Below are 27,240 nucleotides of genomic sequence, written 5' to 3'. Positions count from 1 at the left end.
TACATACATATGAACACGAGGAAATGGAGGTGCAAAAAGGTACCAAAAGCCAAGACACCAGCTGAAATCTATCCGTAATCAGAAAGCAATCCTGACCCTTTTCAGTGCAAATTAATATCAGCTGGTTCAGTCCCAACTGGTGAAACATCTCATGATGGGTGAAAGCAAAGAACTCTCTCAAGACCTTCGCAACCTTATTGTTGCAAAACATACCGATGCCATTGGTTACAGAAGGATTTCTAAACTTCTGAATGTTCCAGTGAGGACTGTTGGGGCCATAATCCGGAAATGGAAACAACATCATTTCATCATAAACCGGCCACAGTGAAGTTTGGAGGTGCGAACATCATGGTGTGGGGCTGCTTTTCAGCTTATCATTATAGTACCATTATACCCATTCAGATCATTACACTAATGTATGATGCTGACGTGAACAAACTGACACCAAGTGCTGAAATGCAGCCTGACTGGCTTCATGACCCCCCCTGTCAAAACGTTCAGGCTGTAGAATATATGTGGCCACTATATGAAGGGTAAGAGTGGATGGGCGTCAGCGGCGGCCTCACATGATTGGTGGGGACTGGAAGTCATCCTGGCTCATTCGCTCAGACTGTCTCAGGCGCAGTATCTCCGAGTAGTTGAGTCCCCGCAGTTTGCTCTTCAGCTGGTCCAGTGACGACGGCTTCATGGCCAGGGCTCTGGTGATTTGCTCCCGGACCACCTGCATGACCTGCAGGTCACCAGAGGGGTGACAGCTTTGCTTACACAAGAGATCAGCAGGGGTCTGACTCGAAACCAGTGTCGAGATGCCAACCCAGTACATCCACCTGCCATCTAACCAGAAAGCCCTGGAGCCTTGCAGTGCACTTCTAAAAAACATTCCAACAGCACTTCAGAATCAGTAGCAACAGTTACTGGCTTTTACAGAAACACAACTGAATGTGGTATCTGTCCTTTGAAATAACCTTCTGCCATAAGCCCACTTCATACTTCACTTTTCTGCATGCGCTTTTGGGCTGGGGACAGTCATCCGCCCAGCAGTTTGTGTTCACACTACAGTTGGCTGTGGATGCAGATGGTTGCAGTCGGTGCATGCATACAGCAGTGATATCCCACCAGACGAGGGGGGGGGGGGGGCAGATGTATTGCCAGAAACACAAATACAAGCAGTATAGTGGAATGGGTCAACTTTTTTGAACAGTTTTAAAGTTATTAGTGAAGGCTTGGACGGTATTACGGTAATAAGGCATGACGCGGTATTTTGAAATCCTTATAACAAAATTAGCCGGGACCCCAAACCGCATGCAAAATTTCATAAGCGGGTACCTCCAACCCTCTTCATGCCACTGCACCATAACTACTACAACAATAACTATTCTTCCTCTTTTTTGTTGTTGACCACTGATCTCTGAAAGTCGGTGCTGCCACCTGCTGGAAATTCCTAATTAATCATCTTGCACATGGGCAGTTCACGCACACGGTTTCTGCCTGACATAAATATCTGGGCTACAAGCACCGACTGCAGTCAGCCCCTGATGACGAAATTGACATCCCCTCATCTGCAGACGAAAATTGAAGTACGAATTGGCCGTTACTGCCCCACACAGCAACTCTAAATAAAAAGAAGGATTTGGTTTCTAGCTAAACCATTACACATGTCCACTCCTGAATCTGAATGGTCTGTTCACAATGAATCCCGGAGATCAGACAAGGCAACTGCCCTCCCACCCCCCCGGATATCACTCAGGATTAGTCATACGCCCCCGTCCCAGGAAGAGGAAGTGGGCGCCCAACCTTGTTGAAGTCCTCCACTGTAGCTCTCATCTCCTTCCAGGTCTTGTTGAGCAGCTGGATGCAGACACAGAAGAACTCCTCCCAGGCCCGGTCGTGCGTGAAGAACATGGGGTGGTAGTCATTGCATCCCTCATTCGCTTAACGGCAGAGACGACACAAAATGTCAGAACATCTTATTATTAGTAAGCAGGAGGAGGGTTAGTGATCAGGAGCAGACTGTGCATCTCCTTCAAAGAGGCCGACGCAATACAATCTGTATGCACTGAGAGTGACCCGGCACATTACTGATACATATGAAGCAGCTGCTAATGTGATACCTTATGATTCAGCCCTATTGCGATGCCGTGCATTTCGACACGATACGATGCCATACAAAACAATATGATGCTTTGCAATTCAATATGGTACAGATACAGAAAGAGTTTAGAGAGGGGAAATCAATCTAAATATAAAATTATTGGTCAAAAAGTATTGCCCACATTTCTAAATAATAAAGGCATAGGGTCTCCAATAAAAATAATTTATTAATAAACCGGATTTTACCGATGCAAAGAAGTTGAAAATGATGCATCCCGAGTTTATCCCAAACCGTATCTGGTGTACAATGTTTTAATCTGGGCAATTGCTTTGTGAACTTTTATGCTAGTGCACCTATGCCCAGGAGCAGGATCAGCAGTTGGGATTAAATGCCTTGCTCTAGGACCTAATCGGTGATATCATTACTCAGGGATTTGAACCTATGACCATCTGGATACAGGCACTGATCCATAACATGGAGGTAAATGGGTGAGGGAGGGGATACCTACGCAGCTCACCCACTTGAAGGATTTCACAGAGCATGCGCGTCAGCTCGATGGCGCAGCGGCCGAAGGGACACTCGTGCTTGTCCTCACGGCTGCTGTTCTCCAGGACGATCTGAGGTGAGAAACGGCAAGGCGCCTCATCGCGACCCGTCCACCACGAGGGGGCACGCCGGCCACACTTCTAAGCAGCAACCATAAACACGGCCAAGATAATTCTACCCTCCTTCATAAATATAAATGTGTAAAACTGCACTCAAAGCAAAAGAGAAGGAAATATTGAAGCACACATCTTATAGAAGACAAATGCATTTTTGACCGTATTCTAAGTCAGAAGACCTCCTAATATATTTAAGGATGACCCAGTTCTGGAGATGCGCGGGCTGCATGAGGGGCCGGGCCTGGGGCAGAGCCTGCCGCAGCGGGACCGACACTCAGCACCTCTCACCCGAATGTAGGTGTCCTGGTGCAGCCTGGCCAGGTACAGCATGTTGTCCAGCGCCAGCACCCCCGGGGGGGTCTGCATGAAGTCCACAGCTGGGTTCTCATGGTTCTGTGGGGACACCAGAGTCTAAATACAGACAATCCGCAGAGCAGCCGTCTAATTCAGTGTTTGTCAAACATCAGGGAACCCCAGGCAGTCCATGCCTTTCTGAGGGGCAGGTTGAGAGATAACGCTCTAATTACAGCCTTGTTCACATTAACGTCTGTGTTACACTGTGTTTAAGTATTTACTGTCATAATCGTACTCATATTTATTCTCTTAAAGACTTACTGTTTAATTGTAGCCTGCTTTTAGCATCTTAATTTGTATGTATGTTTAACTGGAATGCATCCCCATTGTATTGTGTAACTGATTACTTATTGTGCATATGACAAACTTGAATATAACTGAACATATTTAACATCAGAACATATCCGAAAGAAACTTTAACATACTTATGAAAACATGACTACAAAGTGAATGAATAGTGCTGATTCTTATAAGTGAAACTCATGCCCATGAGTGGCATGACAGCGCCCCCTGTAGGGCTGGCTGACCGTGAAGCCCAGCATCCTGTAGTCCTTCGTGTGCATGGCTTTGCGTTTCTCCGTGTTGCCGGGGTCATTGGCCCCGTCAAATGCGATCCGGCGCAGCTCGAAGATGATGTCCCTCTGCGTCTGTCGGGGGCGGGGGGGGGGGGTGACACGTTGTTAAGACGCCTGCCAGCTAGCGGCAGGAAGGCAAGTGCTTAGCCAAGTGGAAAGTGAACTTGACATTACAGACTGCAGGATAATATCCAACAACTGTAGCACAGTGTGGGTATTTCACTGGATAAAGAGGAGCTGCCCCATTTCATTAATCACACTACAAACAGATCAATTTAAAAAAGAAAAAAAAGCATTCAGATTAAAAGACCCTTATCTGGCACCACCTAATGAATTAAACTCCAGGGTTTTAGGGTTCAGGGATAGGGAATCAAACTCCGGGGTAAGCCTTGGATGGGTTAGGGTTCAGGATTAGACTTTAGGGCAGGGGTGTCAAACTCCAGGCATGGGGGGCCGGAGCCCAGTGTAGCTTAGTTCTTTCCCTGTTCCACCACAAATGATTCAGCTCAAGACCTGTGTGGTAATTAGCACAAGGAGTTGAATCAGGTGTGTTAAATGAGGGGAAACCCAAAAATGTGCAGGGTTCCGGCCCTCCAGGACTGGAGATTGACACCTGTGCTTTAGGGTTTAGCGTTAGGGAATTCAATTCCAGGGAAAACCACGGATGGGTTAGAATCAAGTATTAGGGTTACATTCCAGAGTAAATGATAGGTGTTTTAAGCTCACCGGATCACTGGGATCCATCTTGGTCATCATGCGCTCCTCCAGGAGATTAAAGGTGAGCACCTGCAGCACGTACAGCTGATGCGCCATCTCGGCTTTGATTGGCCGGTTCCCGTGAATGATGTGCTACAGAAGGGAACAGGGAACATTTAGGGGAAAAACACCATTCATTGGCAAGTTTAAATACAACACTATACTAATTCAGATTGAGAAGATTTTCACTAATATTTTTGATCATTTTCTTTGTAAACAAGAATAAGAAGAAAAACTTCCACATCAAAGAGATACATTAATATTTATTCCTGTTTCTCGAAAAACAAACTAAACAACAAATCACAAGACAAGAACAAGAAATGATAATTTTCCTATGCACTTTCATGGTATTTTATATTAGACCATTTTATAAATACAGTGGTACCTCAGAACTCGAACTTAATCCGTTCAGAACTGCGGCTCGAATCCTAAAAAGGTCGAGTTCTGATCAAATTTTCCCCATATGAAATAATGGAAAACCAATTAATTGGTTCCCAGCCCCAAACATTACATCGAATTTTTTTTTTTTTTTAGCTTTTAAGCACAAAATGAATCGGATAAAACAAGAAGAAGATATACTGTAGTAAACACATCTAAACACATTTATCAAAACATTAATAAAAGTAAGAAGATAAATGTATCCAAACAATGTTTCCTGCCCCGATCGTCCGCTCCTCCCGTGTGCCACGCCCCCTCATTAACCCCGTGTGGAATCCCTGTGTGGAATCAGCTGTTTCTGGTTGTTGTCATTAGTCCTCTGTATTTAGTCCGCGTTTCAGTTTGTCTCCCCAGTCCGGTCATTGTATTGTCCGTCTGCGTTTTGCCTGCCTTACCTGTAATTAAACCCCGTATTTCCCGATACCCTGACGTCTGCGCCTTTGTCTCCGTTCCGCCCCGCTCGGCACGACAACATTATTATAATTAAATGTATTAATGGTTTATTATTAATATTAAAATAATTAATAAGAAATCTTTATTTTTAAATGTATTTTATTATATAATAATTACTGTTACTGTATATCATTGTCTAAATGTATTTTACTGTCTAAATACAGTATATGTATTCAGCTAGTGTAAACACGCACGATGCTATCACAGCGAATGTGAGGCTGAGACTGAAGCGTTACCCTTTGTTTCTGCTGAGAGACGTGCGGCGTGACTCATTTCCCCACACGTACAAGTTATCTTAGGTCGGCGTTCATGGTTTGACTTCTGAGATTCAGATCGAGCTCTAGGTTTTTTTTTTCCAAACTGGTTGGTTCGACTTTTAAGAAATTCGAGTTCTAATGAGTTCGAGAACTAAAGTACCACTGTACTCTTGGTTATTAAGTGAATTTTAACACAGGAAGTTTAAGCAGGCAGAGAGAGGCGGACTCACGTTGAGGATGATGGACCTCAGGTGCTTCTGGGCCAGGCTGCTTGCCATTTCCTGCAAAGGGACACACCTCTAACAGCTCGCCAGGGAGAGCAAGGCCAGCCAAAGACACATCTTGGGGGGGGGGGGGGGGGGGGGGGGTCACATGACCACCAGGGAGCCAATGGGGCTGAATTTCAGCTTGAAAAGTCTGTTGTCCAGCAGACACAGCCGTCTCCGCTGGACAGGCTCAGGCCTTGAAAGAGGATATCGTGCGCTGGCCACAATACGGAGGAGCGGGGAGCACATTCACATGGGCAGAGGGAGCGGAGGGGGGGGGCACCTCAGGGGGCGGAGTCAGCGCTGCGAGCAATGCGGTGAGGTGGAGGAAGAGGTGGGTACTCACGGTGAGGCGGAGGTCCTGCAGGTTAATATGTTCCTCCTGGGGGTGGGGCAAGGCAGGGCAGGAACGGGGCGGTTTGGCAGGGATGGAACAAGAGCGAGGGATGCAGATGTGACAGCGATGGGCACAGAGAGCGCCGACTTACACACAGGCAAGGACAAGGCGGCAGAAGCACACACGGACGCACACACATGCCGCGCAGGCACATGCAGCGCGTTAAACACACACACACAGAGCGTGGCACAGAGCGTGGCACAGCAGAGTCCAGCTGCCAGAGGAAGAGACTCGGCCCCTCTGGGGTGACAGATCAAATAAAGTTGCAGCCAACTTCGGTCCAAACTCAAAAGCTGCAGCGGCTTCTTGCTGCTGCCACATACTGTCATGTGACACCAGATGGCGCTCCGCCACTTATACTGGAGGCTACAGGTTTTACACTGGTGTAAAAGTCATCAGAAGCGGGAGCCAAGAATCCCGTGTTCTAAAATCGTGATCGGGAAAGCCTCAGCTAACAGCAGTGAAGAAACACCAAGGCAACATTTCCATTAATTTATTTAGTGGACACTTTTGCCCAAAATGTCAGGGTCAGATAGACTCCCTGGAGCAGTCGGGGCCTTGCTCAAGGGCCTAAAGGTCACTCAGTCAAGAGGGGATTTGTAAACACAACCTTCTGGACGCGGGCTTTAGATCCTTAAGTCCCTGAGCTAAACACCAACACTCATCTGAACTGAGGAGGGTTTCCATGACAGCCATACTGGCATTCTGCTTAATTGTTCAGTTGCTATGAGAACAATAAAACACAGGGCAGAAAACAGAAGACTCCTTCACCCCTGCACACTGCCTATAGGGGGCGCTCTTCTATGTGTGTATGTGTGTGGATTAAATGCCCCCTACAATGTAATAAAAAACCTGTTTCTTTGTCGTTGTGGGGACCATTTCTTTGGTCGCTTATGGTTAAAGGATGGGTAGGTGTTAAGGTCGTCATGTTGGATTTAGAGTTTTCCCCATAGAAATTAGTGGAGAGTCCCCACAAAGATATAATTAAAAACCTGTGTGTGTGTGTGTCTCTGTGTCTCAGGGGGGGCATGGGACTGACACTGACCTGGCGCCGGTCCTCAGGGGCTTTGAGGAACAGGGCATTGATGAGAGCGATGGCATACGTCTGGATTTCCTGATTGGACCTGAAGGCATGACAGCAGAGCAGAAGCAGACAGTCAGAAGTATCCAGCCCTCCTTATTCATACATTCTCTCTGCTATTTCTCGATACAACAGTGATGACCAAGCGCATGAGTACTGACTGGATGACAAGGACACAACAAGCCAGAAAACAATCATTTAACATTTATATGAAGTTCTAACACCTTAGAACTTTTCCTGCCATTTTCCTTAGAATTCTTTTAATTAGCCATGTTTTAATTATCGTGGCACACTCTGCTAACTGAGCGCTGCAGGTGGAAGAGAAACAGGAGAGAAATGATCATTTCAGCGCAAAAGCCTGAGGTGACGAGGGTCACGCTGCTGCTATCAGGGGTACATTATATTTTCTCTCTCATACCCCCCAGGAAAAGCTAATTAAACATATATACCGTGCCCCCCCTTATCCACGGATGCCTGAAACCATGGATAGTAACCAACCCTATACATAATATTTTTTCCTATACATGTATACGTATCATAACGTTTAATTTATAAATCAGGCAGAATAAGAAACTTAACTAATAGTAAAAATGGACAATTATAACACAATATACTGCAAGTAAAGTTACATGAATGAAGTCAAATGCGATACGGATCTGATAACTGCGAAGATTACTAAGTGCCTAATGGGTAAACGGCGTGGATATCATGGATGAGGGGTGATTTACGTCCCCGGGCAGGACGGCATGAGATTTCATTACGCTACTCAGAATGGTGCCCAATTTAAAATTTAGGATTTTTTTGTTACACTGGGAATTTTCCATTTCATACCATGGGTAATTGAAACTACACACTAGGCATAAGACCACAGCCTGTTTGGTTCTGTGATCTTCTGCAGTAAGGCCTCAGAAAGACGGCAGCAGAGGGTCCGAGGCCACGCAGGACCCCACGGCGCACCGGCGTTACCCGGAGGCGGCCGTCAGGTGCCCCCCGCTCCTAATCCCTCTCTGCTCTCGCACTTCCCTGGCACCTCGGCCCGGCCCGGCCCGGCCCGGATGTGACCCACAGGCCCAAAGGGCCCGGATGTCATGCCTGGAGAGAGCCGGCCGCGTGCAACGCCGCCTGCCCTGTCCGAGAGCCAAAAGCTGACCCCGCGCACTATTCGTGTGAAGGACGAAGGGGAGCCATATGTTTGACGGTGCGGCAGCGAGAGAGGGGAGAAGATGAAGGAGCCTTTAAATAGCATTTCAACCACAGTGGGGGAAAGACTAGCTTCTGTGGGACACCTATACACCAATAATGTGCTGTATCATAAATTATCATTAAACATGACAATACTGATACTGATAATAACTACACCTGCAGCAACAAAATAAATATATTTTTAATTTATTGACCCACACAGTGATATGAACAGACAGAGGAACATGTACCTATATATACATTATGTAAACACACAGTGCATGTGGTGCCCATTTGCACACAGAGTTGCAGCATGTAGACGCATAGAGATGCATGGGTCTCCTTCAGCTGCGACAGACGCCCACGGTGCCCAGACCGCAGAGAGCCGTGCCCGTGCGCTCGCTCGCTGTGCGTGGGTGTGTGCTCACACTTGCAGGTGCGCGATGAGCTGTCCCACGGTGATCTCTTGCGCCACCCGGTGGTAGAGGTTGTGGCTGTTCAGCACCATACTCTCCAGGATGGCCAGCGAGCGCTGCAGGATGGACACGTCCACCATGGGCTGGTTGACGTAGCCGGCGATCTGAAAAAAAAAAGTGGGTGAGGCTGATGCATTACGTGCTGCTGCGTGAATAATGTTTCATAGCGACCACAGCAAAGTGTCCAAAGAATGCCAGTGTGGAAGAATGCCTTTGAGGACCACTGATGACATTCAATAATCCGGATGAAACCCTTGTGAATCGTAAAGGAGAATTAGATCCCCAGCAAAAAAAGGCAAGAATGAGAAATGAGGCTCAATTATGACTCTTGGTCCTTATCGAGAGCCAGGAACTGGCTCGAAGGCAGAAAGCTGCAAATGCAGGAAATTATTGGCAGGAGCCGGGATATCATAGATGGAGGCCAACATTGTGGGTTGCTAGGCAACAGCCGCCCACTCATCACGTCAGTCCAGGCAGCTTTTCAGAGGTCAAAGTTCACGAGGAGGAACAACGGAATCGGCTATACAGCCTTAAAATTACTAGGAAAAGTGTGTGCTTCTCAACAAACATACCAGACAGGGCAACAAGAACAACTCCCAAAACTGCTACACGGAGCAGCTCTACACATGTAAATGTGTCAAAGGCATCAATCTGTCTGCCACTCTGCCTTTGAGGAAAGAGCAGACGTATTTACGACAAAACACAGCACTACAGGCTTCCTGTAATAAGTCCAGCAGTGAAAACACCCCCCGCCCCCGTATTTCCCCATTATGGGTGTCCAGGAATAAAAAGACTGTTGAACTGGCAGCTGTATGTACATACGGACAGCCAGCGTGTGCGTATCGAGGGCAGGACGGGGGACGCCCGAAACCTCGCTCTCCCAGGAGCGGCTGTTAGCATCAGCATCCAGCAGATGTCCCTTTGCTGGACTCCTGTCTTTGCACAGGATTCAGCCAGAAGTCAAAACAGAGGGCACTCGCTAAGAGTCACGGCCTTCAGTCACTGGCCACTGGGAGTCGCCGGTAAGACCACGCTGCTTGGCTTCATAAACCCTCTCATACGCTGTGCTTACTAAGATCTCCATTTACTGGATGCAGCCATTTCTGTACCTGGCCACCATACTCATAAAACCTCTCTGACAATCGAGGGCAAAAAAGTGCTGGAGGACAAGCGGGTACAGAAAATGTGTGGATGGATGGATTATATGAATGGTATTCTGAGTATAGAGTACTTATTTAATATGCATTATGTGTATGGAATTCTGAATTTAAAACACTTATTTAATATGCAATATATGCATAGTACTCTAAATATAAAGTATTTATTTAATATGGACCGTGTGTATGGAACCCTTATTTAATATGGACTATATGTATGGTATTCTGAGTATGAATTATTTTTATTATTTTTATATTATTTAATATACATTATTTGTATGGTATTCTGAAGTAATTTAATTAAGTACTTATTTAACATGCATTATATTTATCGTTCTCTGAGTACCAGGGAATTTGGAGTATTGATGAGTTAAATACACTGAGATGTTCACTTTTGAATGATGATGACCTGGCTGTTCTCGGAGGTGCCCCCACAGGCCCGGAGACTGAACCGCATGAGCTAACAGTGATTTCCGGTCTCCACCCGTACGCAAACAGAGCCGGCCACCTAGCGAGCAGTCAGTATGGCACACGCGGATTTCACCAGCGATTCTGCCTGCAAATATAGCAACTTGTGGTCCTTAATGGAATAACTCATTCAGTATTAAATGTCCTCTCACCTGCTTAATGAAGGACAGAGAGATGAGGTCCCAGGACACGATGCCATGGTCCATGAGCTCCAGGAAGGCAGTCAGAGTGAAGGCCAGCATCTCGCCGAAGCTGCAATGACCGGGCAAAGGAGGCGGGACCGCCAGCAATTAGCATCTTGATTTACGGCAGTGATCCCGCCTGTGCCTGAACCCTGTGACGGTGGCATCTGTGAGGGGGTGTGAGCGTGTGAAGTGTGAGCGGTGAGCAGATTTCACGCGGCCGCGTCCAGCCAGACCCTCCTTACTGCGTGCCGCTCTCCACCAGGCGGGCCAGGGTCCCGATGCCCTCCAGGTTGATGAACTCGGTAGCGAAGGTTGGGTCGGCAGATAGCTTGGCCAGCTCCTTCAGGGCCTCGAGGCGTGCGTCGATCCCGTGGGACTGGATCCTCTCCAGGAGCTGTCTCGCGGCACGGGTCTGCGGGGGGGGAGCGGGGGGGACATGACACCGCCTTCAGCAGACTAACGAGCTTGTTAAGCCAATTAGATCCATGCTAATACTGCTAATTGGGCATGGCTCTTATTGGAGATTCTTTTAATGAGCCAAATCCACCGATCTCTCAATTTATTTAAAATGTGAAAACTGGTTTAAATCGGATTAAGACCAATTAGAGAGCAGATAACGAATGGAGTTTAATGAGCATGATGGGTAAAAGAGCAGCAGTGAGTGTGCTGGTTGAGAACTTGGCCATCAGCTAGAGTGAGAGGATCGTGTGTTGGCAAAGAATAAAGCGACGAGATGCAGGAGACGGCATACAGATCTCCTCAATGACCAAGTAAAAATGGCCCTGTGATCCTGACCAGGACTAGATGGATGGATGAATAGATGGGTGGATGGATGGATGGTAAAAGCAGCCTACCGGAGATATGGCCAGTCGTAGGATGGTGCCATTCTTGATTTCCCCACGGCTCTGAAAGATGTGTGGACGCAGGTGTTTTACCAGGAGAGACAAGACCCTACACAATCCTCACACACAGAAACACACAGCTTGCACCACCTGAACCCCCCCCCCAGAAAGGCCTCACTCACCTGCTCAGTGATATACAGCTGTGGGCCGTCGGCGTAGCGCAGCGCAAACTGCTCCGAGCTTGACAGAGACCAGCTGAGGGCAGGGAACAGGGAAACAGACTCTGACCTTATGACCTCATCCCAAGAAACAAGCCAAACACTGCCGGCATGAATGAGGTCACATGGATCTTCACATCCTGACACCAACAGTTGAGCTTTTTATTTCTCATTTTCACTAAAGAGCTAAAGGAAAGGCACAGAATGGAGCACATTAACTGACCTCCTAACGGGGAAAAATAGACCAGCTCCCAGTCATGCGGCTGGAGGCCACACCGTTCCATTATGTGTGACTGTTCACCCTTTCAAAGCAGCGCATTAGAAAATTCATAAACCAAAGTCTGCAGCGAAGAAAGAAGAATGAGGAAGACAAGAGCGGCAGAATGCAGCCGGAGCGTCTGCAAGGGCATTTTCAAACAAATGCAAAAGATGAGGAACGGAGAACTAAGGAACGATCAGGATTCAGCTGCATTCACACTCAGGTTAGTACTTTTCACACCCTATTTTAAATGAAATACCATCTAAGTAAAATGGCTGAAACATGCTAGGCTTAGAATTTTAACTTGCTGTGGGGCAAGGCAGCTGCATAGCGACTTCCTGTTTACTAGAGTATAATACGATAGGGGTGAAATGTCAAATTAATATCCTAGCAATTGAACTTTTATCAAAATATTTAAAGATGGAAGAGACACATTAATTTCAAGTTTCTTCTTAGGGCAGCTGACATAAAAGCTGGCTGGGACTTTCAGTCATGACTATCGGCTGTGATCCGATGAGCTCTCCGATGAGCTCTCCGATGAGCTCTCCGATGAGCTCTCCGATGAGCTCTCCGATGAGCTCTCCGATGAGCTCTCCGAACTTGCACACGAGCATTTTGCTTGGCATCAGCAGCGTGACACTTTGAGGAACCAGAAGCCTGCTGTGAAATACGGCAGTTGGCCTTTGTTGACTCAGGGATTTTATTCCTTCCATAGACGGAGCCATGAACTCCAACACACACCAAAAAAAACATTGGCCAAGCTCCACGCTCACTCTGCCAGGAGGCTGGAGCCTGCTTCAACACTGACTCTCCCGTAAAAAATGATCCGAACCCTACATGAAAATCAATCGACAAAACGTTGAGCACAAAATCAGAGCTCTATCGACTGGTAATCCTAATTTAAGCATTAATTTTACATTACATTAGCAGTAAATGCAGCTTCATTTTGGAAATGTTCGCGAATGAAAATGGAGAATACTCCATTATGTAGTCATGCATGGGTTTGTGTTCCTGTTTTATAACAGTGATGTCACCATGGGGGAGTCACAGGGCTGCACTGCAGCACTGTCGTTACTCAGAAAGGTCACACTGGGGAGTGCGTGCGTGTGTGTGTGTGTGCCATAATCACGAGTGGTAGCGGTATGCGGTCGCCATGGCAACTGCAGCACGAGCAGCCTGGGAAAACACATACACTTCGGCGAAGAAGGGAAGCAAATGAGGGAACGGGATGCAGAGACAGAATGAAAGAGGGAGACGGCGGAGGTGGCGTAATTAGAATGATTATGTAAGCAGGGCTTTCGGGATTCGCAAGGCCTCTAAATGTATGGTGAGGGGAAGTGCAGGAGAAATACCTCAAATACCCGCATACTGAACGCTGAGGACATAGAGGTAGAGAGCACGGCCCAAATGGCCAATCGATTTACCAATAAGACTCATCAATATGGGATTTTACTGGCAGGGTTTGTGGTGACCCTTAGACTGATTACAGATGATAACTGTCACCATTAATAATTATACCTTAATCACATTTGGCAAGTACTTATGAATAGATGCTGTAGTGATCACAGACTGTGAGCCTCCACTGCCTATCGGCACGGCTGCCGTTTCAGTGGAGGACGCCAACGAGCAGCATGTTATATCACATTGCTATAATCGATGGCACAAGCTAAATGACTATATGATATTTTCACTGTGTCTTTGCCAAGTAATCAAAAACCGTTGTATTCATGTTATCACAATGTCATTCTAGCTAAATATTAAAATATTTACCTATGTTATCGATATCTATCGAGGGTAACCTATGAAGGACGGAAGGCATTTTATAGACGATACTAAACAGTTTGGAAATGCGTTTATGAATACAGTGTTTGTAGGTTTTAAGCATGTTCAAGCAAATCATTTTTTAAATAAATGCATTCAAAGAATCTACAAAGGTCACTTGTAAATTGTACAAATTTGGATTTTCAGTCTGCATTCTTAACCTAGAGTGGTCTTTATCTTGCCGTCACTATTTACCAAAGCAGAGCTGACCACCTTGCATTTCACTGCAGGTTATAGCCGGACTGTAGACTTTGTATGTGACAAATAAAGCACTGATTCTTGTAACAGTGATAATTAGCGGCACGCTGATTAAAACTTGGGGGGGCGGGCAGCAGGAAGGCAAGGAAATCAAGCTGGCAGTAAACGGACAAAACAGTCAGAGGTCCAGCGTTTTCACACAAGTAGGGGACAGTGGAGAGTGGTGTGAAATATGCTAAATTCAACCAGCATGAATGAGCTTGTGTCAGGGAAACATCCGAGTTTAATGGGGACTTCCCAGAGCCAACCTGTGCTAGCTTGCTGGGTGGAAACAAACGGGGGAAATATTAATATTTAGCATGATAAGAGTGGCTTTAGCATTAGCATTTGGTCTTGAAAAGCAGCATTTTGGACGATACATCTCACCTGTCAGAGGTACAGTATATTAATTTTTTTGCTCAAACAGTTCCAAATATTGGTGAGTAACTTACTGGATGCTTAACTTGAAATGAAATCACATTTGTACGGTCTGAAAACATCCTTCTGTGTACTAGCCAACTTGCTAAACAATTGAAGTTTTACTGTCACTGTACCAAGTGAAGGTCATATATACATGTTAACCTCCTCAGACACAAAACCACTAGCAGCTGTTCATTTAAACAATGTTAAACAATTCATACCTTTTCATTGACCAGTTTTTTTTTAGTTTTTAGTTTTTTTGTTTCCATTGTCTGAGTATATGAGAATATCTATACAATAATCGAAAAATAGAATAGAAAAACTGAATATCAAAATAAATCAACTGTTATGGCCTCACACTGTCCTCAAACATTTCCTTTAGAGAAATATATGGCGAAATATGGAAGTTCTAATGGCAACTCTGTCACAAACTTCAGTGATGTCAGCGAGCGTTAAAAACTGGTGTAAACGGACTGCCTGGAATTAATTTATTCCGTCTTGCTTCTTTTCATAATCCCATATTTTAATGCTGTACAAAAGGAACAGATGTTTCTTAACTTCATGCTGCTGGCTACTAACAATGAATATGCGATTTTATGAGTGGCAGAAGTTTCACTTGCCAGTGGATCCGTGTTAAATGGAGAACTAAATGCTCAATGCTAAATGCCTCACAAACTGTACATCTAGACTTACTGCTTTTGCTTAGAGCCAGAAACATCACCAAGTCAGAGACAAGCATACGGAGTACTGTGCAAAAGTCTCCGGCAGTCAAAGGAAACTCCAAATGATCGTCACATTGCTGTAGAACTGTGATGTCACGTCTGTGAAGGAGTGTTAGGGTTAGCCATGTCAAAACCTACCCTAAGGTTACCTCAATATTTGCAGTAACCAACCAATATGTCCATGTGTTTGTTGAACTTGACCACTAGCAAGTTCTGCTAATCGATACTTCCTCAACTCTTTTAACAAAGTAAGTTATCTGACAAAATTTAAGGAATGGCTGAGGTGTCTCCCTGGAGAGGTCAGGTATCCAGCAAAATGTCAGTAACAATATGAAGAAGAAACTAAATTCTTGTTATTTTTTTGTTGTGTTCTTTTGCATATATTCTACTGTCAACTTGCTTCACTTTCTGAGCAAATTTTCACTTACTGCCTAGATAAATTCAACACTCTTTGACTGCCTAAGATGTTCAGCAGCACCATAACCGCATGGCTGTAGGAGTGTGTTAATGCCACATGATTATTATATGAGACGCCCAACGGCAGTGTGTCTAACGGGCCCCAGTACACCTGAACACCAACAGCAGTGTGTCTAACGGGCCCCAGGACACCTGAACAGCAACAGCAGTGCATCTAACGGGCCCCAGGACACCTGAACAGCAACAGCAGTGCGTCTAATGGGCCCCAGTACACCTGAACAGCAACAGCAGTGCGTCTAATGAGCCCCAGTAAACCTGAACAGCAACAGCAGTGCGTCTAACGGGCCCCAGGACACCTGAACAGCAACAGCAGTGCGTCTAACGGGCCCCAGGACACCTGAACAGCAACAGCAGTGCGTCTAACGGGCGCCGGTAAACCTGAACAGCAACAGCAGTGCGTCTAACGGGCCCCAGGACACCTAAACAGCAACAGCAGTGCGTCTAATGAGCCCCAGTAAACCTGAACAGCAACAGCAGTGCGTCTAACGGGCCCCAGGACACCTAAACAGCAACAGCAGTGCGTCTAACGGGCCCCAGGACACCTAAACAGCAACAGCAGTGCGTCTAATGAGCCCCAGTAAACCTGAACAGCAACAGCAGTGCGTCTAACGGGCCCCAGGACACAATGAACAGCAACAGCAGTGTGTCTAACGGGCCCCAGTACACCTGAACAGCCCTGTAAGATTTGGCAGGTGTTTTTATGAAAACGGCATCTCACTGCAAAAGCGGAAAAAGCACTGTATACACAACTGCTGCTGGCGAACGACGTGTTGACATTAACTGATGCATAAAATTAGTAATTAAGCTGGAATTGTAATAGCAAATCAATCAACCGCTATTTTGGGGGCTGAGGTGCAGCCAGTAGGCCGAACCTTTACATGGGGACTGAAGCGGGATTGAACATGTCTGCAGTCAACAGGAACTTAAGCAAAGGGGATCCAATCAAAGGCGAGTGACTGGGACTGTCGAGCATGTGATCTACTTCTATACCAAATGGGGTGGAGCGCTAACACAGGCAGGTAGGTGTCACCATGTGTTTTTTTTTTGGGGGGGGGGGGGGGGGGGCACTCACCCGTCACACACCTCCCGGACGATGGAGGACAACGGCTTCTTCTGTGGACAGGAATCAATCCGGAATCCATTCGGACAATCCGTCAAAGATGGCGCAAGTGTCGGAAAGAACAAAATATTAGAAAATGCCAAAAATGTCATTATCTTGTCTTGACTATGTTTCTTGTCTTGTCCCGACTTTGTATTATGCAAATAACTGATCTCTGATCATCCACTGTACAGTTGCCCAACATATTCTGTACTCTTCTACAGCACATGATTCTAATGAAGGCATTACTTGACAATGAAGGCCATGGCAGCCTTATCCTCATTGCTGGTTTCAACACAACTTCATTCTATATAACTTGTCTTACATCATAATAGTACTGAAAGTTAATCCCCTTTATTAAATGGAAGGGAAACCTGAAGACTGAGGTTGGAATCTCTTGGAAATTAATGAACTGGACAAAGGGTCAGTTTAGAGCCAGCAGTAATGAGGAGTGCGGGGTAAAGATGACCGTCGCTGACCTGGTCGATCTCGATGAACTGAGCGTTGGCCCCGGGCCACTCGATGGCCACCTTCACGATGTCAGAGGGTGGGGGCATTGCTGCTCTCTCTTCACGCCACGCTGTAGAGAGACAGAGAAAGAGAAAGAGAGAGAGAAAGAGAGAGAGAGAGAGAGAGAGGAATGAGGAACAATTAAAGTGGAAGTACACTGAGAAATGCTCTACTTTCATATACAAGTCCCACAATGGCCTCTGGTTCTTCATAATCACCACAGTAACATAATAGCTCCAATGCACAGGTCTAGACATATAAATGACTATGGTGCTCTCTCTGGCAAATCCACATATTACGTATATCTACCCTCCTACAAAATGCACGTTATTTTCCCATTAAATACATGTAGCCTAGCAGCATGGACCAAACCTGTAGGGTACGGCCCCCTGACCCGGCCCTGCGTTTGCGCAGGCCGACCCGGCCCTGCGTTTGCGCAGGCCGACCCGGCCCTGCGTTTGCGCAGGCCGACCCGGCCCTGCGTTTGCGCAGGCTGCATGCTCTCCGTGTGCTTTAACGCATCTCCCCTTAGACACACTGGTTTCCCACCGTGGTCCAGAAAAACGCTCTTCAGGCTACTCTACTTATGGGGTGAGTGTGTAACCACTAACCCTGTGATGGGTTGGCATCTTGTGCAGGGTGCCCCCCCTGCTTCCCGTAAAAGGAGCCTGGATAATCGGCTATGGAAAATGGACGTTCAATTTATGCAAGTTCAAAGTAGGATGTAGTGAGTCCAAAGTGAATTGGGATTTAGAATTGCCACAGGTGTTTGGTTTACTGTATTCTCAAACAGGCAAAAAAAAGTTAGAAAAAGTTTTCAGGCTGTCAGTGTCAGGAAGTCGCCGATACAGAACTGTGTGTCGTCTAGGACGAAATGATTCCTGATAAGCCGTGATTGATACTCCTCGGATTACACTAAAGGCCGTTTTTGTGTTCCACATACAATTAGATTCAAATGGGTTCAGTTTGTGGTTGACAAAAAAAGCATATTATATATATATATATATATATATATATATATAGAGCAAGAATAAATGGAAAGACATCGACATGAGAAAATTCTGCACAGACATCCGTGGGGAGGAGGAGTCTCCACAACGTGAAGATCATTTTGGGAACTTTCAGGTGTTAACATGTTTACACAGCAGAAGTGCGATGAACCATCAACGTGAAATGATGAGGACAGAACATGCAGGCTGCCAGTCTGCAGAAGTCTGAAATTTCACATTCATTCAAAGACAATGTTGCAGTGTTTTCCAGCCTGGTCATTGGGGACCCAAAGCAGTCCCCGCTTTTACTGCTTCCCAGCTCCTCTGTTGGGAGGGAGCAAAAACATGGGCCGGCTGTCGGTCCCAGAGGACCGGATTGGGAAACACTGCAATATTGGATATTTAACTTAATCCATCATCCATCCATCTGTCCATGCACCATCTAATCACTCAGTCTGGTCAGGAGGGCCTGGAGCCAATGACATCCCACGCTGACTCCATCAGAGGGCACACATACAAGAACGCACACCCATACTCTGGATAGAGACACCAGTTAGCCTAACTGCCTATCTTAGGGCTATAAAGGGAAAATGGGGAACCTGAAAGAATCCCGCACAGAGTCCTCCTTAACATTATACTGCCAGGATTTAACTACACCAACAAACAAGTAAATCTAAACTTCCGTATTATTTACTTCTTAGAGGAAGTCAGGGGTTGAGAACATTTCCGAGATCTCGGAAAAACGCGATTTCATTTCACTGTATGCCTGCATATTTTTAAATGACGGGAAAGTTTGACTTGTCCTTACTTGACTTGTCTTGTCTTCTCCAGTCAGCCAAAGAGTATACGCATAAAGTCAGGTCGACCATGAAGCCTAAATTACACGTCAATGCTGGTCAGATTTGATGGACTGTGCAATTAGAAGGAGCAGGCAGGGGGCACCGTAGCTGACCTGCAAAGAGCAGTTCCGTATAAGAGCAGGCAGGGGGCAGTGTAGCAGACACCAAAGTCCAGTCACGTATAAGAGCCGGATGGGGGCAATGTAGTTGACACCCAAAGTGCAGTCGCATATAAGAGCAGACAGGGGGCAGTGTAGCAGACATGTATAAGGGCAGGCAGGTGGATGGTGCAGCACAGGACTTTAAGGGTGGTATTGAAGGGAGGAAGTGAATGAGAACTGAATCCATCCATCTATCCATGTATTTTCTAACCACTCAACCTAGTCAGCACTGTGGGCTGTAGAAAAATGACTGGTTCTAAATATCTGGATGAAGCTTGCAGGGTAGAACTTGTATAAACTCCATAACTGTTTCTAAGTACATATTTCAAAGGACCTCATCACAGCTCACCCTGATCCCACATGGCGCTCCGGTCCGGCCGCATTCTTCAGCTACGCGACACTAACGGCTCTAGCTTCAGCCGCACTTCCTTGTGGGAAATGAGCAGCAGTGCGGGACGGAACATTCCTGAAGCTGACGAGCAAAACAAACCGGCGTAACGTCAGGTGCTCAGTGTCCATGTCTGGCCTGCAAATTCATTCGATTAAAAGGGTGAAAGAATGTTTGCCAGGGAAAGCGGTAGAAATCACGGCTTGTTTTAGCTCACAGATGAAAAACGTGTCAATGCTGTACGCCTTATTTCATAACTCATAAACAGGCGTGAGCATTTTCAAGAAATTCACCTCCCACATGACAACATGCCTCAAAGAGCCTGAAAATCCAGGCTATGAAAAGAGAAGAATCAGGAAGAACGGCATGTTTATGAAGAGGAGATAGACAAGGCTACAGGGCAGTATATGTGTTGTATCTTTAGCGACTAACCCCGAATCTTCTTTATCCTCCATCTCCTGACGTCTCTTAACGTTGCGATTGGCAAAGTGCGAGTCGATTTTACGTCAGCTGCTGAAGGCACAAAGTAACGATCGCAGTCACCTGGCAACACGGCGAGAAAGACCAGCAGCCTGAGCCGTTTGTTCTCTTCTCCTTGTTACGGTGCCTGCTTACCGAAATGGGAGCTCCTTCCGCACACTTTACAATACACAGTTCTTCCTAATATTTCCTTTTCAGGGAAAACGGTGGTGTTCAGGTCTTGGTCGCAGCAAACAGTCCATCCTGTATCAGAGCAATTTACCCTTATAGATGGCTTTTTAGCCTTGAACCAGAGACCCACAAATAAAAAGAGACCAGAGCCTGCGATGTGCATGATCATATAAGTAAAAAGAACTAAGAATGGCGGTGGGGGGCTTTAATATTTCTTTCATCCTTCTTTCACAATTCTTGTATTGAATTCTGATGGAAAATTTTAAATGCATGCATTCCTACATTTGCACAGCCATACAAGGGCTCCCCTTTGAAAACCTTTCATTAGCTGGATTATTATGCCGACATTTTGGAACTGTCTCTGTGGACTCCCAGCGACTGCCCTATGGAGCCCAAGGGGCCTCACAAAGCCCTGGGAGAAACCCCTGGATTGGTGGGAGTCAAACTGTTCATTTCCTGGCAGACTCTTAAGCAACTAGCCTAGCTACGCTAATCCAGTTCTGATGTACTTGACACATGACAATAAAAGAATTGAATTGAATAACTGAGTTATAGCTAACCATTTAATTTTACTATAAACAGATGCTATTTTCGCAACAACCCTACCAGTGACTTCTTGTGTCTAACAAGGTATGAAGACATTTAAAATTGGACGTGTATAAATATGGATGCAATAAATCAAAGTTGTTGATGTGCCATAATCTTCTGACTCACTGCAGACCAACAACAACAAGCGGGCAGTACTGAAGCAGGAATAGCTACTGAATGGCGATTTCCCCAGAACTCGAGATCTTGAGCTTAATCCCAAACACCCAGCCAGGCCTGGCCTTACGCCCAGAGTTCCAGTCGTGTTTCTGTACGGCCCGAGGCCCTGAAAACAGCAAAAGCAGATCCTGTTAACTTCAGGTGTTGTTTTTACTCTTTTATAAAACAGTTTGCCTCTCTTAGGCTCCTTTAATTACGACCCAGTTAATGCCTGTTCCCTCAAAACCTTTAACATCTGGATACTCTAGCATGTTGGACATTACCCAAACAATTGCCTAAATTTGTTAGCAGAAAAAATGTTGCTGATTTCTTACCATTTCATTTCTGTTACTGTGCATTTTGTAAATACGTATACTTAAGCAGTATAATTAGAAACTTAATATATGAACGCTGCAAACTCAAGGCAAGTCTTACATTCCACACGTAAGGGACGGACTGCTCTCATAACATCCTGATATTAAAATCAGACATTAATTTTTAAATGCATGCATTGCTATATTTGTGCAACCACACAAATTCACATTACACTAAGATGACAGAAAGTAACTAGAATCATTATAACCATATCCAGAGCACTTTAACATAGCTTCCTTAAATTTCATATGGTATTGGGCAGACTGTTCTAGAATGCCGAAGATCTCAGGGAATTTTATCCTTTTCATCTCAAGTCATCCGCTGCAGCAGAGTCCTCGCCTGCTGCCACTTTAGTTAGTTTCAGATGTAGCCGACGTCTTTTCTCTCAGTTTCCATCCCGTTTGAAAGCGGATGAAACTTTGGCACCACGGCAACGCCGCAGCGTGCCAGGACTGAACTCCCTGGGGACAGACGACACAGTGAGAGCGCAATAATGCCACGTTTGTAGCAGGCAGACATCCGCTCAAACCCACGCAGCAAGCCGCGCTTAGTGGGGTACAGAGGCCTTGGGGCAGGGGGGGCAATGTGGCCTGGGGGCTCCGATCGTTTCGGGAAACTCCAGCAGCACCGAATCCGGCTAAATGAACAATGTTTGGAAGGAGCCCAAAAGTCACAAGAAAAACAGCCCTGCTCCCACAATTCAACGTCTCTGAGGGCTTGCAGTCTGGCTGGGCTCACTGGTGACACGGCAAAGTCCAGGAAACCACACAGATTGCTGGGACCCACTTCTGCTGCCATTTTGTCTTCCAGCTGGACACATTTTCAGAAAAGAAAGAAAGAAAGAAAAAAAAAAACTTTTGCAGAACTCTCATACTTTTCTTAAAAGTAGAAAATTTTAACAGGACCATAAGGCTCAACTAGGATGTCCATTTACTCCCTCAAAACGAATTGTGATGAGAAATGCAACCGGTTAAGCTATGAATACTGCAGCGATGCATCCCTAGACTGCAGAACACGCAAGTGAACATGCAGAGAGATGCAGACAGAACTGAAGTGCACGTCAGAGAGTGAAGGAACAAGAAGCAGGACGGACCCTTGAAGAACAGGGCAGAAGCACATTCCAGAACCTTCCCACGCTGCACCATTTTGGTGACACTGGTCTCTGCAGACAAAAATGAAACCGACCGACCACATTGCGATCCACACAAAGACAGCGCAGCAGCCCATGCGATTACATAAACCGCTTCACTGAGATGTCACACTTTTGCACAAAAACAGATGCGCGCTAGGCACCGGCTTTCTCTACGCTTTCCATGCAAATAGAAGCCCACAAAACAGAAGCCCCAATCACATCTATACAGCAGTGATGGATGGAGAACTTCGCAGGAAAGAAGGAGAGTCACACTCCTAGCTGTGGGCAAAAGTTCCCAAGTAGACCAGGCTAAATCAGAGAAAATAAAGCCAGCAAGTTTGTCCACAGAGGCTTATACGACATGTCAAGATGTTGACTAAATAAGGGAGCATCATAGAACAAATGACTTACTCTTAAAGAACTTAGCGGGAATCAGACAGGGGGCAGTTAACCAGTAGTTCTGTGTTGGGTTATCATATTCATCTGTGAAAGACACTGGGACAATGGGCCGCAAAAGATGGGCCCCTCACACAAAATTAAGGATATTTAACAAACAATGACGAAACTTGGTTGTTTTTCATGAATTATGCAATGTGGGAGCAAAGGGGTAAATGAAGTCCTGGGTCTGGACAGGGGTTAATGAAATGAATATCCAAACTCGCGCACACCGCTGAGTCAGAGCGACTGTCTTGGGGTTGGGCATTCCGCTAATGTAGGACAGTGGGAACAAAACACAGCGTATGAGGACGAGTCCAAGCGCTTTAACACACACGGCTTCAAATGTCTGTAATAAAGTGACTAGAGTCTCGACCGCTGGCCTGAATGAGGCAGTCGGCCAAAAGTAAAGGCAGAGCGTGAGTAGCGCCGGAGAGGGAAGCTGCGGCGGGCCTAGGGAGGGGAGGGGCCGGTGGCGGGACCGGAAAAGCCGTCCGACACGGTCTGGGCCCATGGGCCACAGCTATAAAAGTGCCAGGATTGAAAACAGATGCCTGTGGAGCCTGAATCAGAGCCCCTGTTAATTTAGCAGGCCCCTCCCCTCAGGAAACAAAGGGGGCGTCCCAGCGTCCACTGGCCCATATGAAGATCGAGAATATATTTTACAGGGGGATAGCCTTTCTCTCGATCTCTCTATAAATACTCCAAAACAAATTCAATCCCTTCACGGAGACAGCTGGGGCAGACAAGAATTTAAATGGAAAAATCCTGTACAACCACAAGTAATCGTGATGATGATATTTAAAATCTCAGCATTTTTATAACATTTGGGATTAAATGGTTTTAGTTCTGAATGAATAAAATTACATTCAGATATGCAATATAACAAAGTTTTGCTCGAACTATTAACTCATTTGCGTAAATTGTAGGGCCCCATTTACAAAACTACAAAATAGTAAGACAGATTCTTTATGTATTATGTCATGGCTTCAGAATCCCTGAAGTCAAATGCTGGTGAGGAAACTAGGTAATTTCCTAATTAACATCTAACGGCTGTCATGTGTTTCACTATAAAAGGCCACACAAGCAGGGATTCCTTTGTTACAGTGATGTAATACAACAACAAAGTACCAGGACAAAATCTCACAAGACATGCAGGAAACCTGCAGTGGCCAGATGAGTACAATCATGGTCAAAAATTATGGTAAAAAGACAATAATCATCTAAGCAATGAGAAATGTGAAATGACAATCAAACCTCTGCTCGGCCTTCAGGCCCCGGGTTCGAGGGGCCCAGCTCTTACCAGACAGCTCGGCGTCGGACGGGCTCCTGGTGTCTGTCTCTCACCAGCTCAATGCTCACACCATTTCTCTGGGGAAAAAATGTATATAAATGAATGCAAAAAGGCCAATGTCACTCCGGGTGTGACACAGCACCCCCTAGAATAAAGCCATTCGCCATCTCTCTTGTCCCATAAGACTGCGTCGAATCATGTCACACGAATAAAAAAAGCCCCAAACTATGTAAATATAATGTAAATATGTATAAAAGCCGTTCTCCTTCCTCAGGGCCACGTGACAGCACACAGTCAGATGGCAGGCATTTTTTTCCGCATCAAGTCACTTATATAACCTGCAGATTCCTATTGCCAGTTTATACAGCTACATATTTTGTTGAGTCACAAATGTAGCATTTTATCCACTGTGCTACAGGCATAATACAGCACATACAGTGCACATCAGAAAGATTTTTTTTAAAAACTCCAGCAGGGTAAAAAGCAAAAATGAAATCTTTTGCTTTTGCTTTACATTTATTGCTCACGGACTGAGGCTCCACCCACCCATAGGCAGCTATTTTTCACCCATGCTGAGCAGGTATGAACCCCTGGGCACTTCCAACAATAATGTAAATGTTCAGCATCAGCATTGGGGCTGTCACCATGCACAGCAGTGTGGGATTCCACATCAAAGACGGTGCTGTGCACCTTCCGTTACTCTGGCAACTGCTGACCTACCTACGCTGTAAACAGCGCCATGCATCCCATCAGAAACCTTCAAAACCGACAGCGCTCCCACACCCCACCCCCACATCATAACCCCCCCCCCAATTTAATAAAAAAAATAATGTTCTCATCCACTATCCTATTACTTATTTGATTTTTTACACAGCTGGTACAGTCCCTACAAGTATCAGCAGTAATAAACACATAAATCACTGCAGAATATAACTTTAAATTTCGAGGAACAGCAAAACTAAGGGCTCAAAAATAGACGGTTTCAACAAGTACCCTTTATGTAATTTGATTAATAAATGCAGTGATCAAGCAGTACATATGGGTACTATGTCTATTTACGTGAAAATAATCGCAGTCCCCACTGACAATCACAAAACATATATATATGCATATAGATTTTCCAAAATAGATCATTTATTCCTTCGCGTTTTAACTCTGGTGTAAATTTTTGAAGTGCACAAACAGGCTAGGCAACGCTGCAATGCCAGCTATACGTTAGGGTTATTTTATAGTTAAAAAGTATCTTAACCTTGCTTGCCGCAACGACATTTTGATCAGGGGAATAACAGGTATCACATCGATCCGGCGTTGTCACAAAATGTCTACACGCTGCACAGTTAGCTGCGGTTACTTTTATTTTCCTTCTTTTTGCCTTAAAAACCGATTTCAGATCGGCTAGCTGATCGGTGATTCAACTCTAAACCATTAGGGGCTAAATAGTCAAACTGATCCCAGGTCAGTTTACCCAAGGGCATTATATACATACACAATCACGACCACCGTTTCTGGCTAAGTAGCTAGTGCTGTGTTGGGGTTACATAATAGGCTCCATGTATCCAGCGCAACAGTGAGCATCTATCTGGCAGATATTAATTGTACATGTTTACGTGCATCAATCAATCTCCAGGAAAACCCGGAAAATAATGGAAGATGAAGCTAGTTATAAAAATTACCCGTCGCAACATCTCTCCACTCGAGTCTTATCGGTCAACGTGCAAAACTGCACCAGTTCCCACATCTCATACTTGACAATTCAGATAATTAATATGAATATGCGCCTTATTTAGCAGGAAAAAATAAAAATACTATTCAGGAAGAGTTGCATGCACGCATTCACAAAAAAACGTGGGTAAGAGGATAAAGAAACTGCTAGTCCATTGCATAAAAAACAGCGAGCGTTTTCTGGTCAATTTCATACAATTTAAATACTGACAATTAGTATATATCATAAAAATCGGCCAGCTACGCGTTTACTTACAATCCAACCGAGCTACAAGTATTGACTTAGAACACAGCTTGCTGACAAAGTAATGGTAATCAAGCAGCTGTTATTGCGAAAATGATCATTTTCTTCTGAGTTAGACAATAGGCAGTCATGCGGCTGGTAATCATACTTAAAGCGTAAGCACACCGTCGGCGATAATCGTGCACTTTTCCATAGGAATAAAAATACCAGGCGCGATCATCCGTGGCCGAGAAACGCAAGCCACTTCGATCGCTGTCAGGTTTTTTGGGAGCCAGACACTTTGCAGCGGAAGCGGGACTCACCCTATAAGCTCCGACGCTTCCGAAACCGCCGAACCGTCTGTACTGTGGGAAACTCTGGGCGATGAGACACGGCGTGGCCACACCTCAAGGGCGGGGCCTGGAACAGCCCTAGACGCGAAGTCCCATAAAGCACCGCCCCTTTTGATGGATGCGATCATAATAATAATAATAATAATAATAATCGTTATCATCATCATTAATTCTCTAAACGCTTAGAATGATGAGCGGACAGACAATTGAAAGAGTCTGGGAATGGATGGATGGATGAATGGATGGATAATACTAATAATTGTAATAGTGATAATGATGTTGAGTATTAATTTGTCGCTTGTCTAATACTTTCACCAAATGAAATGGTATCTCAAAGGGTTAATCATTCCCCCCTCCACCCAGACAGTTTTCAACCTGCCACATTCATTATTAACCTATTAAGGACCATATGAGTCTGATTACAGTAGAGTTGGAACATTCTGGTGGGACGGGAACTAGAAACTGGATTGAGATCCACTGGTCTAGACCAAAATGTCTGCTGAATAAGGGCAGCATTGGAATCTCCCCTC

The 27,240-nt window shown here is 45.5% G+C and overlaps 1 protein-coding gene across 9 annotated transcripts in view; it reads right to left on the bottom strand.

Annotated features, from left to right (window-relative positions):
- elmo2 (engulfment and cell motility 2) overlaps positions 1-26,754 on the bottom strand; it is a 29,888-nt gene extending 3,134 nt beyond the window's left edge. Inside the window, exons 1-19 of one of the 9 annotated variants that reach the window (XM_072715706.1) lie at positions 26,681-26,750; positions 24,422-24,489; positions 23,095-23,166; positions 17,374-17,474; positions 16,868-16,908; positions 11,824-11,896; positions 11,654-11,704; positions 11,042-11,211; positions 10,767-10,866; positions 8,942-9,093; positions 7,296-7,374; positions 6,200-6,235; positions 5,818-5,868; positions 4,410-4,532; positions 3,636-3,755; positions 3,043-3,147; positions 2,601-2,709; positions 1,795-1,931; positions 567-730 (exon numbers count right to left, since the gene is read on the bottom strand). In XM_072715706.1, the coding sequence (XP_072571807.1) occupies positions 567-730; positions 1,795-1,931; positions 2,601-2,709; positions 3,043-3,147; positions 3,636-3,755; positions 4,410-4,532; positions 5,818-5,868; positions 6,200-6,235; positions 7,296-7,374; positions 8,942-9,093; positions 10,767-10,866; positions 11,042-11,211; positions 11,654-11,704; positions 11,824-11,896; positions 16,868-16,908; positions 17,374-17,451 (1,589 nt within the window). In that variant the 5' untranslated portion in view covers positions 17,452-17,474; positions 23,095-23,166; positions 24,422-24,489; positions 26,681-26,750. Of the gene's footprint in view, positions 1-566; positions 731-1,794; positions 1,932-2,600; positions 2,710-3,042; positions 3,148-3,635; positions 3,756-4,409; positions 4,533-5,817; positions 5,869-6,199; positions 6,236-7,295; positions 7,375-8,941; positions 9,094-10,766; positions 10,867-11,041; positions 11,212-11,653; positions 11,705-11,823; positions 11,897-16,867; positions 16,909-17,373; positions 17,475-23,094; positions 23,167-24,375; positions 24,490-26,526; positions 26,622-26,680 lie in introns of those variants that run through there. The other 8 variants (XM_023845434.2, XM_072715708.1, XM_072715707.1 and 5 more) reach the window with 8 other exon arrangements.
- Positions 26,755-27,240: the final 486 nt, after the last annotated feature.

The sequence above is a fragment of the Paramormyrops kingsleyae genome, chromosome 8 (genome assembly GCF_048594095.1).
Source record: "Paramormyrops kingsleyae isolate MSU_618 chromosome 8, PKINGS_0.4, whole genome shotgun sequence".
NCBI lineage: Eukaryota > Metazoa > Chordata > Actinopteri > Osteoglossiformes > Mormyridae > Paramormyrops > Paramormyrops kingsleyae.
The sequence above is the reverse complement of the archived record's forward strand: the minus strand, read 5'-3'. Positions and strand labels throughout refer to the sequence as shown.